The sequence below is a fragment of the Falco cherrug genome, chromosome 8 (assembly GCF_023634085.1).
Source record: "Falco cherrug isolate bFalChe1 chromosome 8, bFalChe1.pri, whole genome shotgun sequence".
Taxonomy (NCBI): Eukaryota; Metazoa; Chordata; class Aves; order Falconiformes; family Falconidae; genus Falco; species Falco cherrug.
Window position 1 is genome coordinate 11245921 of NC_073704.1, and position 15569 is coordinate 11261489.

At 38.4% G+C, this 15569-nt stretch overlaps 1 protein-coding gene across 6 annotated transcripts in view; it reads left to right on the plus strand.

Annotated features, from left to right (window-relative positions):
• The window catches only part of KANSL1L (KAT8 regulatory NSL complex subunit 1 like), a 67630-nt gene that overhangs the window by 23462 nt on the left and 28599 nt on the right, over positions 1 to 15569 (plus strand). For 4 of the 6 annotated variants that reach the window (XR_008733467.1, XR_008733469.1, XR_008733470.1 and 1 more), the window contains exons 3-6: positions 1248 to 1389; positions 5236 to 5433; positions 8191 to 8312; positions 12969 to 13170. Coding sequence is in view for 1 of the 6 variants with exons in the window: in XM_055717929.1 (XP_055573904.1) it covers positions 1248 to 1389; positions 5236 to 5433; positions 8191 to 8312; positions 12969 to 13170 (664 nt within the window). In the remaining 5 variants the exon portion in view is untranslated. The remainder of the gene's footprint in view (positions 1 to 1247; positions 1390 to 5235; positions 5434 to 8190; positions 8313 to 12968; positions 13171 to 15569) is intronic. The other 2 variants (XR_008733468.1, XR_008733471.1) reach the window with 2 other exon arrangements.

Here is a 15569-nt window from a genome sequence, read left to right on the forward strand (position 1 = left end):
TTCTGTGATTTTCAGTTCTGTTATGTTTTATAATGTCTGAAAATACTAGGATTCTCAAGTTTGGTGATTCTCTACTCATGCCAGGAAATGTGTAGCATCTTTTGCAGGGTGATGTGTACTTTCCTTTTATTGTAGAAGTAGTTGACACAAAATTCTGCATGAAACAATTGCGCTTGTGTGATGATCCTATGCCTATTTACTGGCATCTGCTTTTTCTTGTGTCTTTTGTGATACTTGAGTACTTTTCATTGGCTGGGGAATGGGGGATCACATACTTGGCCTGTGCAAAACTTACGTACACTACTATCCAGGATTTAAATCCAGTAGTTATCCCAATAACTTGAATAAAAGCTCCTCTTTTCCAGAAGCTGGATTTTACAGTTCATTTAAGTTAGCTGTAACAAACTACTTTACAACTTATTGGGGAAAAAACCCCCAGTCATTTTCTTTAAATAAATTAATTCAGTTAATGGTAGGATACTAGCGCAAGTTGCATACTAAAATACTGCATTGTGTTGTCTCTGTTGCTTAAACTTACTGGATATTAAGATTATTTATTGAGTGGCACTGTTATGTCATTCATTTATTTAATATGTAGGTTGAGTAAAGTTTGCTGATACCAGTGATGAATTTGACATAATAAAGTTAAGCTAATCACAGTGTCAAGTACTGGGAGGCATCTTTTGTGTTACAAATTACACCTATTTGTAAACAGCAGTAAGAGTGACCTAGGTATACTATACTGACACAATTATATTTATAAAATAGCTTGAATGAAGGGAATTTAAGCTACTTGGGTTTTTTGGGCCGTGACTTGATATCTAGCTTGTCATTGCTGGATGGTATTTTATTTGATTCCAATTGTTAGCAAACAATATTTGTGGAAGCTTGTGGGAGGAAGTGTGGTGTAAGAATTTGGGTTCTTGCTGGTAGAGCTACTGGAATTCTTTACAAATCTGTAATCTGCATTAACCGATATAGTTTGGTAGTTTCTTCAGCTTTGGGTTTTAGAATACTGAACATAAAACCAGCTTAGCCTGGGAATAGCCAGTGAACATTGGTTGTACTGGTTTGGGCAAGTTCTGTAGTTACAGAAATAAGCTGATGTGAAACTGAATGGGTATAATCAGATATCTTTTGAAAGCAACTGAGATGCTTGCAACATGAGGCAGAGCAGCTGTCAAAAATGTTCTTGTGCAAATGTGGTTATCTTTATTTTTGGACTAACCAGCATTTTGTCTTCACAGCAGCTATACTTCTGAATGGAAGTGGCTTGCAGACAGAGCCAGAATTGGCAGCCGTTGGACGTGGCTTCAAGCCCAGATTTCAGAACTAGAATACAAAATCCAACAACTAACTGACCTTCACAGGCAGATACGTGCCACCAAGGTATTGTCTGTAAGCTCATAAATGGGCTTTTCAAGTTATCTTTTGACAGTGTTTCTTGTAATATTTATTTCTTTGGTTCCTTGTTGTTTGTTTGTTTTGCCCTAGAGTTCTTGTATCCATCCAGCCTATTGCATGCAAAGGTTAATAAGAAGGCCATCAGGAGCTAAAAAGTATTGTACCCTAGAGGCACCAGTACAGGACTGGGAGTTGGGAACTCTTACCTTCCTATCTGTGGTAGTTGGTGACTTTGTTAGCAACTTCCAGGGGCCCTGCAAAAGCTACTGCGTTTATCATCCTAGTTTTTTCACTCTGCAGAAAAGGCAAGATTTGTTTTTCTGGTGGGGTGCTTGGTTATTCAGTTTTGTGTTGTGGGGTTTCAGGGTGGGTTTTTTTTTTATTATTTACAATGTGTGTTTATTCTGAGGATTAGCTAGTTAATGTTTGTACAGCACTTTGAACAGGTCAAGGATTAATTATTACTAAAATTCCAATGTGTGTAACTCATGTACTAGTTTTTGTAAATCGAACTGGCTAGACAGTGGGAAAGTCACATTCCTAAACCATTAATAATCTATCTATCGATTTAATGGGTTCCCCAGGTCATTCTTACGTGTAAGAAGCCAAAACTTGTGATAATTCTGGCAGTGTGATACTGAGGGGGTTTAGAGGAGGGCTCTTCGACTCTCCATAGACGAGTCTCATGTAGGTCGTTTTATCTATGCTGGGGTCAGATAAGCACAGATGGAGAGGGGCCAGAAGATGCTTTTGATTTTATGTGGCTGAACATGAGACTTAGAGGGAGTTTAAAAGGAGAGGGAAGTCACCCCAGAAGGCATTTCCCTCTGATGACGTAAAGAAAAATTATCCCCTCTTCCCCTATTGCCTTCAAAGCCCTTCTCTTCATATTGAACTTTGTCTCTCATGCTCCAAACTTTTCCCCAGTCAGGTTTTTCGTTAAAAAAAACACTTGAAGAGCCTTCGTTTGAGGGTCCGTCCTGCCTCTGTGCTCACACAAGTAAAATTAGATTTTGTATCTTGGTGAAGACAAGGTGAAGGGTGAGAATGCCCGTATTTTAGTGTTGTCCTAAATAGCAGATACCTGCACACTGTTAAACTCAAGAGCTATCAGCCTTTAGGGTGGCATAGGTCTCATGAGCTGCAGAAGACAGAGAAATGAATAACAGAGAAATGAGAGAAAGAACATTCTTTTTGTCATGCGTTTTCTTCGCATTAGGTGGTATGTTGGCTTGTAGCCTAGTCATCTTCCTGGTGGGGATCTTTAGTGACATTCCTTTTTGCAAACTTCATGCCCCTTTTACCAGCTGTGGTGTTAAGTATTTGGCTTTGTGTCCCATAGTGAACGTAGACACATATTTTCTTAAGCAGCGATTTTTTTTGTATACACGTTTGTCGTACACCAGTGCAGCAGCTACAGAAGGACACACAGGCTGATAGAAGAGCTCTTTGTTTTCATTTAGTGACTGCAGAGTAGTTACACAATATCATTAGGATTTTTATGCTGTGTTTAATGGTTTCAGAGCAGTTTTTGTGTATTTTGAGTGGAAAAAAGTGTGATTCATAGCCAGTGAACAATGATTGCAAGCAAAACACCACTTCTCCAACACCATAATGCAATGGGAAGGGAGATGGTTAATTTGTGGGCAGTTTCCTGGCCTACTACATTGTCTTCTCCATCTCTATGCACGTAGAAGTAGCAGCTCTGGATCTTTGACAGTCCTTCCACTTTAAAAAAATTATAGCTGCAAAACAAAAAAATTCCACTTAAGGAGTGGGGGAGGTGGGAGTTCATTGTCAAACTCTACTGGTTGTAACCCATTTAACTTATAATTCCTATATAGTCACTATTAGTCTTCTAATTCTGTACTCTTCCTCTTCTGTGCCTATTCCGTCTCTCCCTCTTCATACAGTCTGTCAACTTGCACCTTCCTTTTCTGCTTTCATCTTTCTCTGCTTGGTCAACAGGACTCTGCAACTTAAAATATAATTCCAGTGGAAGTGTGGGGTGTGTCCCCCTCTTTTCACCACTTTCCTGTGTGTCTTCCTATTACTCTGCCTTCAGAATCTGTGTTTTAGACTTTTGTGAGGGTTTTTTCTCCACTCTCTCCGTGGTCATGACATATGATTCTTTCGCTAAAAAGATCTGAAGATTCTAAGTTCTGAAAGAGTCTAAAACTGTTGAGCTAGCTTGTCCTCCTGTTGTGGCACATAAAAATTAGATCTGTACTTGAATTTCCTTCAGCGTACTGCCTACTTTGTAATTTCTGTTGTCTACAGACTGTAGTATGATACTGTCTGGATTCGTTTCCATCTGCTGTAAATGGAAAAGCACAGATGATGGGCTACTACTTGATAAGTGCTTGATAAGGAACATGGAAAATCTAGCATTGAGTTGATTGAAATTCAGAATCTCTGTGCCCCTTTTGGGTACTAAATCAAGTCTTCAAGCACCTACATTTGTTTTTAGAGAATGTTTTTGTTCTCAGATTTGAATTTATAATTCAAACAGGAGAGTAAGTTAGAGACACAATGAGAACAGGACAATTTCACATTTTCTGCTAGTCTTCCCTTTGAAGTCTCTTTGAGACTTGCTTTCATGTTTCAGGGCAAGTTGCTGCCGAAGCAACAGTCAAGGTGTTAGTAAAACTACAGGATCCCTAATTTTCCACAACCACAATGTAGGTGAAGTTTGTCTTGCTTAAGGAAATAATACAGGGGTTCCTTGTGTTCACATGATGACAGTCTTGCTTGGTCTCACTAGGAATTAAAAATTGAGGCAGTGTAGTTGAATGGTCCCATTCTTTCAGTATCTGCTTGGTATTTGAGTAACAGGCAGTACTTAAAAGCAAGTAAGTTATTTCCCTTTCTTTTTGGTAGAAGTCTGCAGAGATTTGATAGTCTTTTCCGAGTATTAAATTGATTTGCTCAAGATAATAACAAATTAAGGGACTATTTGAGGAACTAGTTTTGACTGTTACAAAGTTATTTGTGCTTAGTATTTTGTTTAAGTTGTTGAAACAAACCAAGTGAGATGTTACCTAGGTTTGTATTTGACACTTGTTTTCTAATCTGTCATGTGGAAAATGCAATGGGGTTTCTTTTCCTAGTTCATCTACGAAACTCTTATTATTTCTCTACCATATACAGTTATATTTATCTTATAAGGTGGCATTCTAGATGATAGACCATGTCTGATACCACATTTGCACAGATTGTCTTGAAAAGCAATGAGATTGCTGTAGTATTTAGGATAGTTACCTCTGTAATTATGAAACTCTAAAAATGCTCATCTTAAAAAAATAAATTATTAAATTGTAAAAGGCTTTTGTTTTGAATCATATACATCTCTGCTACATAAAAAATAACAACCTTGATGTTTTGCTTTGAACGTGGATAGGAATAAGAGAAATAGAGCACTTTAAAATGCCTCCACAAAATTTATTGGCTGCAAAGACTGTAACCAACTTCAAATCAAAGGGTGATTGTTTCTTACAGAAAAACCTCTTAAATCAGCGGGCAAATGATCATATAGTTGCTCTAATAAGTATGAATTTCTGATTTGAATTTTGGCACAGATGTTTAAGCAGTGGTGTAACACTAGAGCAATTCCTGTTATAAGGAGTAGCATGAATGGTGCAGCTTTTCATTAGTGAAAATACCTACTATTTCTATATTTTAGCTGTTAAGTATATTTAAAATCTAGTTTGTGTGCTCCAAAGAGTTGCTGGGAGGATTTAGGGGGCATGTGCCAGGTTTGACTGCCCCTTAAAAATGATTTAGGAGGGTTAATCCGTTGTCAACCAACTGTGTTCAATTGCTGTTGTCTAGGGGATGGTGATCTTAGAAGAATTCCCATTTCCAAAAGACATTTTGAAGAAGCAAATACAATTGACAGACCAAGAAGCTTTATTAAACGCCACAGGGAATTCGCAAGCTGCCATTGAGAGACAGGATTCTTTGCCGGAGCATGACTTTGAAATGTCACCCAGCAGTCCTACCCTGCTTTTACGAAACATAGAAAAACAGGTAAAGTAAAATAAAAACTGAACGATCAATGGCGCCAAATGATTTACTTCAGAAATAGGGCAGGTTCCATGGTGATGACTTCCAAAAAGGAAGATATTTCGCAACTGAGGGTGCGTGCTGATGAATTGAAGGGCTTAAATAACTACATTGTACACCAGGTTTACAAATTAACCTTTTATTTCTGACGTGTCTGTGTTACCGCTTTGTTTCCATCAAAGTGGCCACATAACAACTTCTAATAGTTATCCACAAACCTGCCTCTCCTTTATAGTTAGGTTTAATGTAGTGTTGCCACAGATTGTTTCAGGAAATACTTAAGTGAGATGAAAGGGTACAGCTGAAGATGGAGGTATGTTGCATTTGAAACAAAACCAAAAAAGAGCCCCAACAGAATATAATTGTTGGTTTGTCTTTTCAAGCATTATAGGACTCTAGTTTGGAGCTGAGGAATTCCAGGTACTTAACAGGCATAGCGTAGGCGTAGCTGTGAGCAGAGTTTCGGTTCATGGTGTTCAAAACAGTCATTTCCAAGGTTAATTCCAGGAAATACGATATAGACTCCAGCAGGGTTTTCTTTTGCTAGAAAGTACATAAAGAATGTGGTAGGATCACATTGCTGAAGGAGATACAGGAAATTTGTTTTCAGAATGAATTTATGCAGTTAGCGTAAAGCAAACCTGACAAGGCCATTATGGTTTGTGAATATGTTGCTCTCTGCCGTACAAAATTCTTGGTCATATACACATTTTTAAATGGGATAAAAGTAGCTTTAGGTACTAATGCCTGTTCCTGAATCTCTGTGCCAATTTTTCTTATTTGATAGTCATACTTTCCTGTTCTTAAAATGCTTCCCCTGTTTGATAGATCTTATCCACAACAGACAGGAGTAAGGAAGCAATGAAACAGGAAATTTATATGCGCAGTGCTGGCAATTGCACAAGGTAAACCAAAGAGCATTTTTAGAATGTGGTGAATGTCCCCTCTTTAAGTGATTACTTGGAGAATTAAATACACTTTTCAGTAAGACATTTGACGATTAAAATAATAGCGGTGTGTTTCCTGGTCCCTAAGTAGTTACAAACAGAGGTCTAAGAAATTTGATTACTTGGAAGTAAAGGTGTTCTACATTTAAGGCATCTCACAGATTACATCAGATTTCTTCCCTTTACACCACAAAAAGCTTGGGGGTTGATTTCCTTTTTGACTATCAGTTCTATAAATCAACTTTAACTCTGAAGGTCTGAGTTTCTTCTTGTTCAGTGTCAGGACTAGTGATGCTGTAGGCTGTGAACATTCACAGATATTCCCACAGAATTCTTCAGTCCTATGTTAAAGTATTTCTTTGTTAAAAAGAAACAATTTTACTTGTGAATAAAAAAAAAATTCATAGAGATACAAAGCGACTGAGCCTGGCAATTTTTATTAATACTGTTTTCAAGTCCTTTTCATAGCTCTGTGGTGTTTAAAAATGTATATTTTTCCTTGTGATTTGGAAGTCTGCCATTGTTTCAGTGCTTTTATATTCAGTATAGACTTTGTTCCTTACAGATTGAATACTTTTAAGATTTTTGAGTCAATCTGCTGAATATTTTTCTGGCATCTTGTTTGCTTTGTCCAGACCTTTTTTAAATGACTTGCTATTTCTGGGCTTTAATATCCACCCCTGAATATTTTATTCTGAGACAAAATTTTTACCCAACTGCATCACTTACACATGAACAGAAAAGACATGAGTTGTAATAAAATGGAAAATAATTTCTTCTGCCTCTTTCTGCATAAATGGTAGTCCCTTCAAAGTGTAAAGAAAACTTACTGGGTAGCCTTTTGCAAGTCTTGTTTTAAACAATCTTAGTTATGAATGAAAATCCTACAAAATAATGTAAAAGGTTTTTTTAAAAAAAAATTACACCATTTCAGATCCTTTAATTTCTGTTTAATGTGCAGAACACAGTTTCCTCTAAGAAAGCTATATTTATTGTCAGAATAACCTTTAAGGTTTGACATTTAAAACAAAAAAATCTTTGTGAAAAGATATCTGGAGTCAGTCCACAATTCATTGCTTTATAAAGAGTAATTCTTAGTCTTAACAAATTAGCTGCATTTGTTTTGTGGCAGTTCTGAAAGTCCGAGTGTTGGTGGGGTGGGGACTTCTGCTTGCTATTTTTGAGGATACGAGAAGATTTTAGCCATTCTGTCTGTAGTTATAGTAGTCCTCCTGTAGTTACACTTCCTTTTATAAAAACACCTTTGTCAAACTACAGTGAGCAATGAAGAGGATTTTTCTAAGAAAAATACTTGGAGTGAACAAAATGTACAACGAGTAGACAGCAGGCTTTTTTTTTTCCCTTGTTGAAATGCTTGTTGAATGGCCAGTTAGCTGCTCTGGGCTGCAGCTGTTGTAACATCAGCTGTAAAGTGTTCTGTTTCTTTTGCCTTTTTAAAAAAACTGGCTAAAATACTAAGATCTCTAATGTATTTTGTGTACTACTAACTCAAATGTACAAACAATGTGCTTGGCTGGTTGCTCAGGGTTGTGTCGTTTTTTTGTTGGTGGTGTGTTGTTGGGTTTTTTCTTTCTTGTATAGTTGAACATAATTGTGAATGAAAAACATGCCACACTTGATTATTCACAAGAAGAAACTAAATATGATTATTCCATGATGTGTGTGACTGGAATCCTCGGTAGGGAAAAAAACCCCAAAAAACCAGGACTGGATAAAAAGTCTGACTACCTTTTATTTTATTTTTTTTTTCCAGAGTGCGCAACTGAGTGAAATCATTAGCAGCCTAATTGCTCCACTCAATCTGTCTCCATCGTCTTCATCTCTTTCATCCAAGACCTGTAGGCACAGACACCTGGTCAATGGCATCTCCTTCAGGTAGGTGACAGGATGGTAGCATTTTCTTAGATAATAACTTCTAGTAAAGTTATGTAGATGGAACTGATCATCACTACAGTAGTAAATCAGGAAAACAGAGCTGCTTTCTGCAAGCTTCAAGAGAAGTCAAGTCTTGCTTGTAAGGTTGAAAATAGTAGGGTTTTGTTCTTACATCGTAGAAGTATGCAGTCACTAAGTATATTTAAGTCCTGGGAAGATGAATGTATCTGTGAAGTAGTGAAAGGATACAGTAAGTAACACACTACTGATTATTTCAGAATTAATGCATTCTGTCATGATGACTACAACTTTATTTCTGGAAAAGCGATGAACTAGACTTTACTAGATTAGTCAAATACATAAGCGATGGCACCAGTGGCAGCTTCATTAATTTTAAACATACCAGTTGTCAATACAAGGCAAAATTTTCTTTATCAGCTACTTTTTCAAGAATTTGGAGATAGTGTTTTTCCATTTGTGGTCTTTTGTTCTGGATGGGTATACCTTGCAGGATGACTATAGCAGCTCAAAATTAATGTTGTGGAAAAATGTTTCTTAGTACTACTCCATACTTAGTAATTCCATCTTTTATTCAAAGATTTTAAAATACAGTACAGGCTGTAATCAGTGTCAAAACAGCGTTAAGGTAATTGACTATGGTCCTGTCTTACAAAAGACCTAGGTATGTATGTTGGGTATTTCTCCTGAGATACTGGTAATGTGATTTTTGAGGATGGAGGGGTTGCTGTTATTCATAGGTCTTAACTAATATCAGGTGGATGAAGAAAGTGTTCCCTACTAGAGCTTGGGGGTTTATGGTAGTGTCTGCAGCAGAATGTAATTCCCTGGCTCCCAGCTCCAAAAGGAGCTGGCTACACCGTCTGTTTCAGCAGCTTTGCCGCAGAGGCTGTAGCCTCCCACAAAGAGATTATAATGAGCAGCTTGGATGGGCAGCTTCTTTAACTGCCGTCTGTTCCCAAGTGATTGTGTGATTGTGCCCTAAATTTAAGGATGAAGGGGTCTTGTCATGTATCATTCATGCTCCTGACATATCAGTTGTTTACAGATAATGTAGGGGAAAATCAGAAGATTCCTCTGAGTTTTGGAATATAAATAGGCCTGAATTAAGAGTTGCTAATAGAGATGGGTATGTGGAAGAAGAGAGTAATTTAGGCTGTTAGAAGGCTGTGTTTGAATTTGTGACTTTTTCATGAAACAGATGAGGAGAAGGGTTCTGCTATTAAAAATGTTTTTAGGAGTGCATGAAGTTGACTTCATGATGAGGCACTCTAATGATGTAACTTCAAGCCACTTCTCTTCTGATTTATCAGGCACTGTCCAAAATCAGTCTTCTTTCCATTTTATGAGCAGCACAGTTGTTTGCTCACAGACCACTCTGTCTAAGGCTCGTTGTTTTCTACTCGTGACCTATAAAAGCCCAAAGAAGAATAGGAAGAGTTGGAAGACTTTCTTAGTGCTATAGCTCTAAACTGGAATCGATGAGTTAGGTGTTGGAAGGGAATCTGAGAGACTTGCAGAGCTTTCTAGATGTCATCTTAAAAATCAGTTGAATAGTTGATTTTAATTTTTAACTTCTTGTGAAGTGTTTTGAAATCTGCAAATGAATACCATTCATTAAAGATGGTAAATAAACATGACATAGAGTGGTTATCATGAGAATCCTGCAGGAAAATTCACTGCCGCCTACTTCTTGGGTTTTTTTCCAGTTTTTTGTGGTATGTTGTTGTATAGTATTGTGTGCAATTAATTGAGACAGTTACAGACTCCAGTTAACTTCATTTCTTGGCTGCTTCTCCCCTTGTTCTTTCTAGAGCTCACTTTATTAACTACTAGAGAAAGTAGAAGCCAAAACTGAATGGAAAGTAAGGTGATTTTTTTGTTCTTGAAGAGGAAAAAAAAAAAAGGGATTATAGTGACTTTTATTTAAGTAAATTATTGAAATTAATTGTAGGCTGTTGATGTGAAAGATATAATAGTCCATGTTTAAAGTATGTCTAAGTGTGTGATGGTTTGAGGTAATCATGGGGGGTTGCACTATGGTTGGTTAGTTGGACTGATCCCAGTGGAAATGGAAGTGTACGTATGATTCCTGGTTGATTAAATGTGGGTAACCTTGAACTGCCATTTGTCAAGGTCTAATTTCATTAGTGGTTTCCTTTTTCTATGTAGCTTTTCTTTGCCTAATTAAATCTAGATGTCAAGATTAGCCAGATGCATTGTATGAAGGTAAATGTTCATAGAAGCAGTTCCCTAAGCTAGCAGTAACCACTTTCTTATGAGAGGAATGAAAAAGTTCATTTCTTCAGTACAAATAGTGCCTGTCTGAAGGCTCACTGTGCATGTGTGTATCTGTGAGTGAGGTCTCTGCTCTTTAGCTAGGCTACAGAGCAAGAAAGGCCAACCTATGAGCTTTGGAAGGAATGTTTCAGCAAATTCATGGATTTTACATCTGGCAATGGTTCATTTTGCTCTTCTGTAGAATCACGTTTTGAAAACCACCCAAACTAAGATCAAAATAAATGGATAACTCAAACCTTGACTGGGAAGCCTATTTACACAAGTAGCAGGAAAACCATACTGCTGTGTACTGGAGCTCCAAGCCACGGAGCTGAGATCTTTGCTTCATCTGAAATTGGAGCTGTGCATTACTGCAGGGCCCAGGAGGGTAAATAGAGCAGCTGGCAGAGGCTGAAGAGAGATTATCAAAGACCTGGGCCAACCATGAGAACCAAGGCAGGAATCACAGAAGTTGAGGAGCTTTTTGTTCTAATTTACCTGTCCAAGTTGTCTTCCACATACCTCCCTCTTACATGAAAGTCTAGAAATAGGCCTTGTCACCACCTAACTTCAAGGCGGATAATTACAGAGAAAATATTTTTGAGAGTTCAGAGAAAATATTTGAAGAACTCTTTTGCATGGAGTTTAAACATTATTTTTCTTTCTCAAGCCTTAAAAATGCAGTGTTAGCATTAAAGATGTCATGCTTAAGTACTTGGGGCTTTTTCCAGCAGTTACTAATATGTTCCTTTAAATACTTTGTACTATCCCTCTTTTAATTAGCACATTTTTTTCATTGAGTCTGTGTTGCTTATTGGGATTGTTCTGGTGTGTCAGAAGGACAGCTCAAATTCAAGCCCATAAAGCCTTATTACCACACCAGCACAGCATGGGATGGTGTTTAATCATGCTTTCATAGCAAGTGCTTCTATTTAATAAAAAATGTACTGTTAGAAGAACAGTAAAGCAGCTTGTCAAAAAAGATGGATAAATGGCCTTGTCATAAATTCATTTTTATATTTTATTGTGTGTTACAACTTTACTAATAAGTCTGTGACTCGCCAGATAACGTTCATTAGAGAAAATAATCATTTGTGCAGATAGATGACCTGTTATGAATCAAGGCCAAAATATCTCGTATACTTGCACTTCTTAGGCAGTTTAGTTGCAGTCAAGGTCTTCAGTATTGTAAAAATAAATGTACACTTGAGTGCTCTTTGCAGCAAGCCTTCAGCTTTGCAGACAGATGTTGCTACAGCAACAAAATAAAATCAGGATACCTATAAAAGTGAAGTGCATTCTTCCCATGGAGTCATTCCCACCTAGTGTACCTTGTTCTGGTGAGCAGGCTGGCTGTAGATCGGTGAGAGTGATCCAAGGTTGTTATACATACAGGGTTTTCTACTGCTCTTAGCCCTGTGTTGTCACGTAGGTTTTGTGATTGCCTACTGTATTACCAAGGATGTGAGTACAGCAAGTGTGCGTGGAGGTACAGTTGTGGAGGGATGATGCTATAACACTGAGAGGGATTTAGAAGCTATAGACATGGGGAAATGCAGGTAAGAGTGAGATTTCATTTTAATACAAAGCTTTCCATGTGCTTATGTGGACCCTGTCAAATTGTGACTGGAGCTGAGCTTGCAATCTTCCAAATCACCTAGGTCTCACCAGCTTCTAGGTCTTAAAGGCAGACAAACAGGCTAGACTTTCTTCCTTCCTCAAGAGCTTCCCTCAGGCTGGGCTTGAGTTCTATTGGCATGCCCCTGGAAGTGAAGTTTAATGGCCTTGTATTGGTTAAACTAAGCATGCAGTTCCTAATTTTGATATAAATGCTTCACAGTGAGTTGCAACCTCCATGCTGAATGGATGCTGGTTTGTAAAGCTTTACTCAAGTTTCAGTTCTTGAGCAAAACTAAAAAATCTTGAAAGTATTAGGGCAGGACTCCAGGTGTCCTTTACGTTAGCATGATTGCTGTCTTGAATGGAATGCAAGTCTGTAGGGAAATGTTAATTCCAACTTAAAAACATAGATGTTAGGACTGTTAGAAAGAGAGTTCTTGAATTTGGAAAAAACCAAAAATCATTACATGCTTAAGGGCTTAACTTCATTTTGACATTTGTTTCTGTGAGGCGGACAAGAATGATCAACTTCCTTTTGTGATCTAACATAGAATTAATCAACAAGCAAACAAATAATATACATGATTTTCTGGAACAGTGTGCTAAAACATTTTAGTGTTTATAAAATTCTGTTAGAATTATATGGCTAATGCTCATCAGCGTATGAAATCTTGACCTGTGCATGTGGACCGCATTTAATTTTTGTATTTCCTCTCCCCATTAATCATGAAATTGCAGAGCTTCAGACAACAGAGAGGTATCCTCTTCGAGCAGCTGGTTACTTGATCATCAGCACATCAAGAAAAGAAGAAGAGACAGGACAAGACTAAGATCTCTCTCCATGGCTAATGTGAGCACATCTGCCCGAACAAGGCCACTTCATAGTTTCCAGAAGAGGAAACTCTACAGAATGCACAGTGCCTGTTACAGGAATCAGCAGGTAGGCCCTCGCCTCTCTCTTCAGGAGACAAAACTAAAAGAGTCCAGCTGCTAGAGTCTGCATGTGCCTTGTCTGGTATGTCAGAAGAATAGTGCATGCTGTGCTGGTTATTTGTTACGTTCAGGGAGCACATAGTATGTGAGGTGGGAGTACTAGATGTGTCGGCAGGAGCTCAGAGTTAATGAGTTGAACTTAAAAATTAAAGATAGCTCAGAATCCTGCTTATCAAATCAGTTTGTTGTATGGCTATCTTTAAAGGCTTTGTACAGTCTGAGAGACAACTTGAGAGCTTCCTTGGGAGGCTTGACTGCTGAGGGAACACGCTACAGTGTAAATCAACTGCCTGCTTGTTTTCAGAATATTTGTTTTAGCTACAAGAAAGTTTACACAGCTGGTGGCACATTATTTTCTAGGAAATTAAATTGCAATATCTTAATCTTGTTTCTGTTTTTGCTGTTCCTGATCAGTTATATTCCTTTTTCATGACACTTTATGAATGCTTTAAAACTTTTAAAACTTTCCACGTTACGAAGGAATTAATATATTAAAATGGGGGGGGGGGGGGAGAAGCATTGTCTGTTGTGCAGGGCAAGGCATAGCTCTTCATGTCTGATATTAATAGCATATTGCTGGTAAGAGTATATAATGAGTTTAGCTGCAGTGCCTAAAGCAACAGCCTAATTCAGAAGCAGAGACAGTATGCACTCATTTTTTTAGAGCAATGTTAATCCCAAGCGGGTTTAATTTCTTGATTTTACTTTGCCTTTTAAAAGTGTATTGAGAGAAATCTCCATGTCTCCTCAGCTAACTGTCTCAGATTTAATAAGTGTACCAAGTGGTCTGCGGAGAAATTTCCCCTGCACGGATGTTCTGTGTGAGTCTGTGGATTCAGCATCCTCTGCAAAATTGCAGAAGTGTCCTAGTTTAGCAAGATATTTTATTGAAAAACTGTCCGGTTTCTTATTAGCTTGACTTCCCTGGCAATGAGGCTTAAAGACTTGGCAGCCTGCCTCCAGGGTTTGATCGTGGAGGATGGGGGTGGAGGGTTAGAGTTTGAGAGTTCTACCTCCTAGCCACTTAGGCATTTCATCTGCCTTGCATTAACCAAGGAGGATGTTGCTGACTTGGACTTCCTTGTTTCCCATTCAGTCCAATCCATGTGCTGTTAAAAAGGTTGGAGGCCTTGTTCCCCAGCTGATGCCTCCAATACCAGTGCTTCTTGCTCCTCAGCAAGAGACTCCAGGACTTTCCCTTCCTTCTACTTAAACATAGGGGTTTCCAGTCCAGATGCAACTTCTAATCACAGGCTCCTCTAGAAGCCTGCATCTTGCAGGCTCAAGTATCTCATATTTCTACAAGCGCTGCCTGTGTCTCTGTCTTTTTAAAACTGGGCAGAGTTAGTGCAGTTCAAAGAATAACAGTAGAAGCTTGTGAACAGAAACTTTATCTCTGCAGCCTGGCAGCAGGAGTTCAAAGCAGAGTTTACATTTTTATCTTCAACCAGCAATAGAGCTGGGCTGCTTTGTATGCTCAATAGTTTACCTTTACTTGTAGACTAAAAAGATAGATTCATAGTTTACCTTTGTTTGTAGACTGCAATCAAAAAGCACATTTTTAAGTTACTAGTTAAGGCTTCAAATACTGGAGTTGGTGCAACTGTATGTCTGCTCCATGCTCTTGACAGTTCTAGTGCTGGGTTACCGTATGCTAACCCAACTCCAGTGTCTCTGTACCAAGAGTGCAGAGATGTCCCAAAGACAGTGTGGTAAAAACCCCTGTAGGGAATGCTGTTTATGCTTACTGTAGTGCTTAGCTCAAAAACCTGTGTTTAGATTCTGCTTTCTAATGTCCGCTCCACTGGCAAGTTAACCGAGAAGCAATGTGGAGAACTGCGTCATGGGCTACAGATAGATTCTGCTCATGTTCCTGGAGAAAATAAGAGGTGGAGGCAGCAATCAAGCTGTCAGCTTCAGACTTCATGCAAGTGCCAACCTCAATGCTTTCAAAATTAAGGTAAAGCAGTGAACAAAGCCTCTTACACAGTGTTGGTTAAAAGCAGAGTAGCAGGGATCCTGCTGGGCAAGTAAGTGATAAAATTGGACTGGACATTTCCAGCACATTCTGACAATCACACCTAAATGGGTATCGAGTTTTTGAATTAAGAGCCATCATCAGTGTATTGTTTCATTCAAGAAATCTTATTCTAACAGCCCCTGTCACTTTCTTAGTCCTGCACTTGCCACACTTGGTTACCCAGCTGTTGATGAGATTGCTCAGCTTGTAATGGAAGAACACTGGCTATCAGCCCAGGCTGTCTGTTAGATTAGGCAGATGTCTAAGGGTAGGGATGCAAAATGAGGAATGGCCTTTAGGACTGATAGTTTTCTTTGAAAATGCAT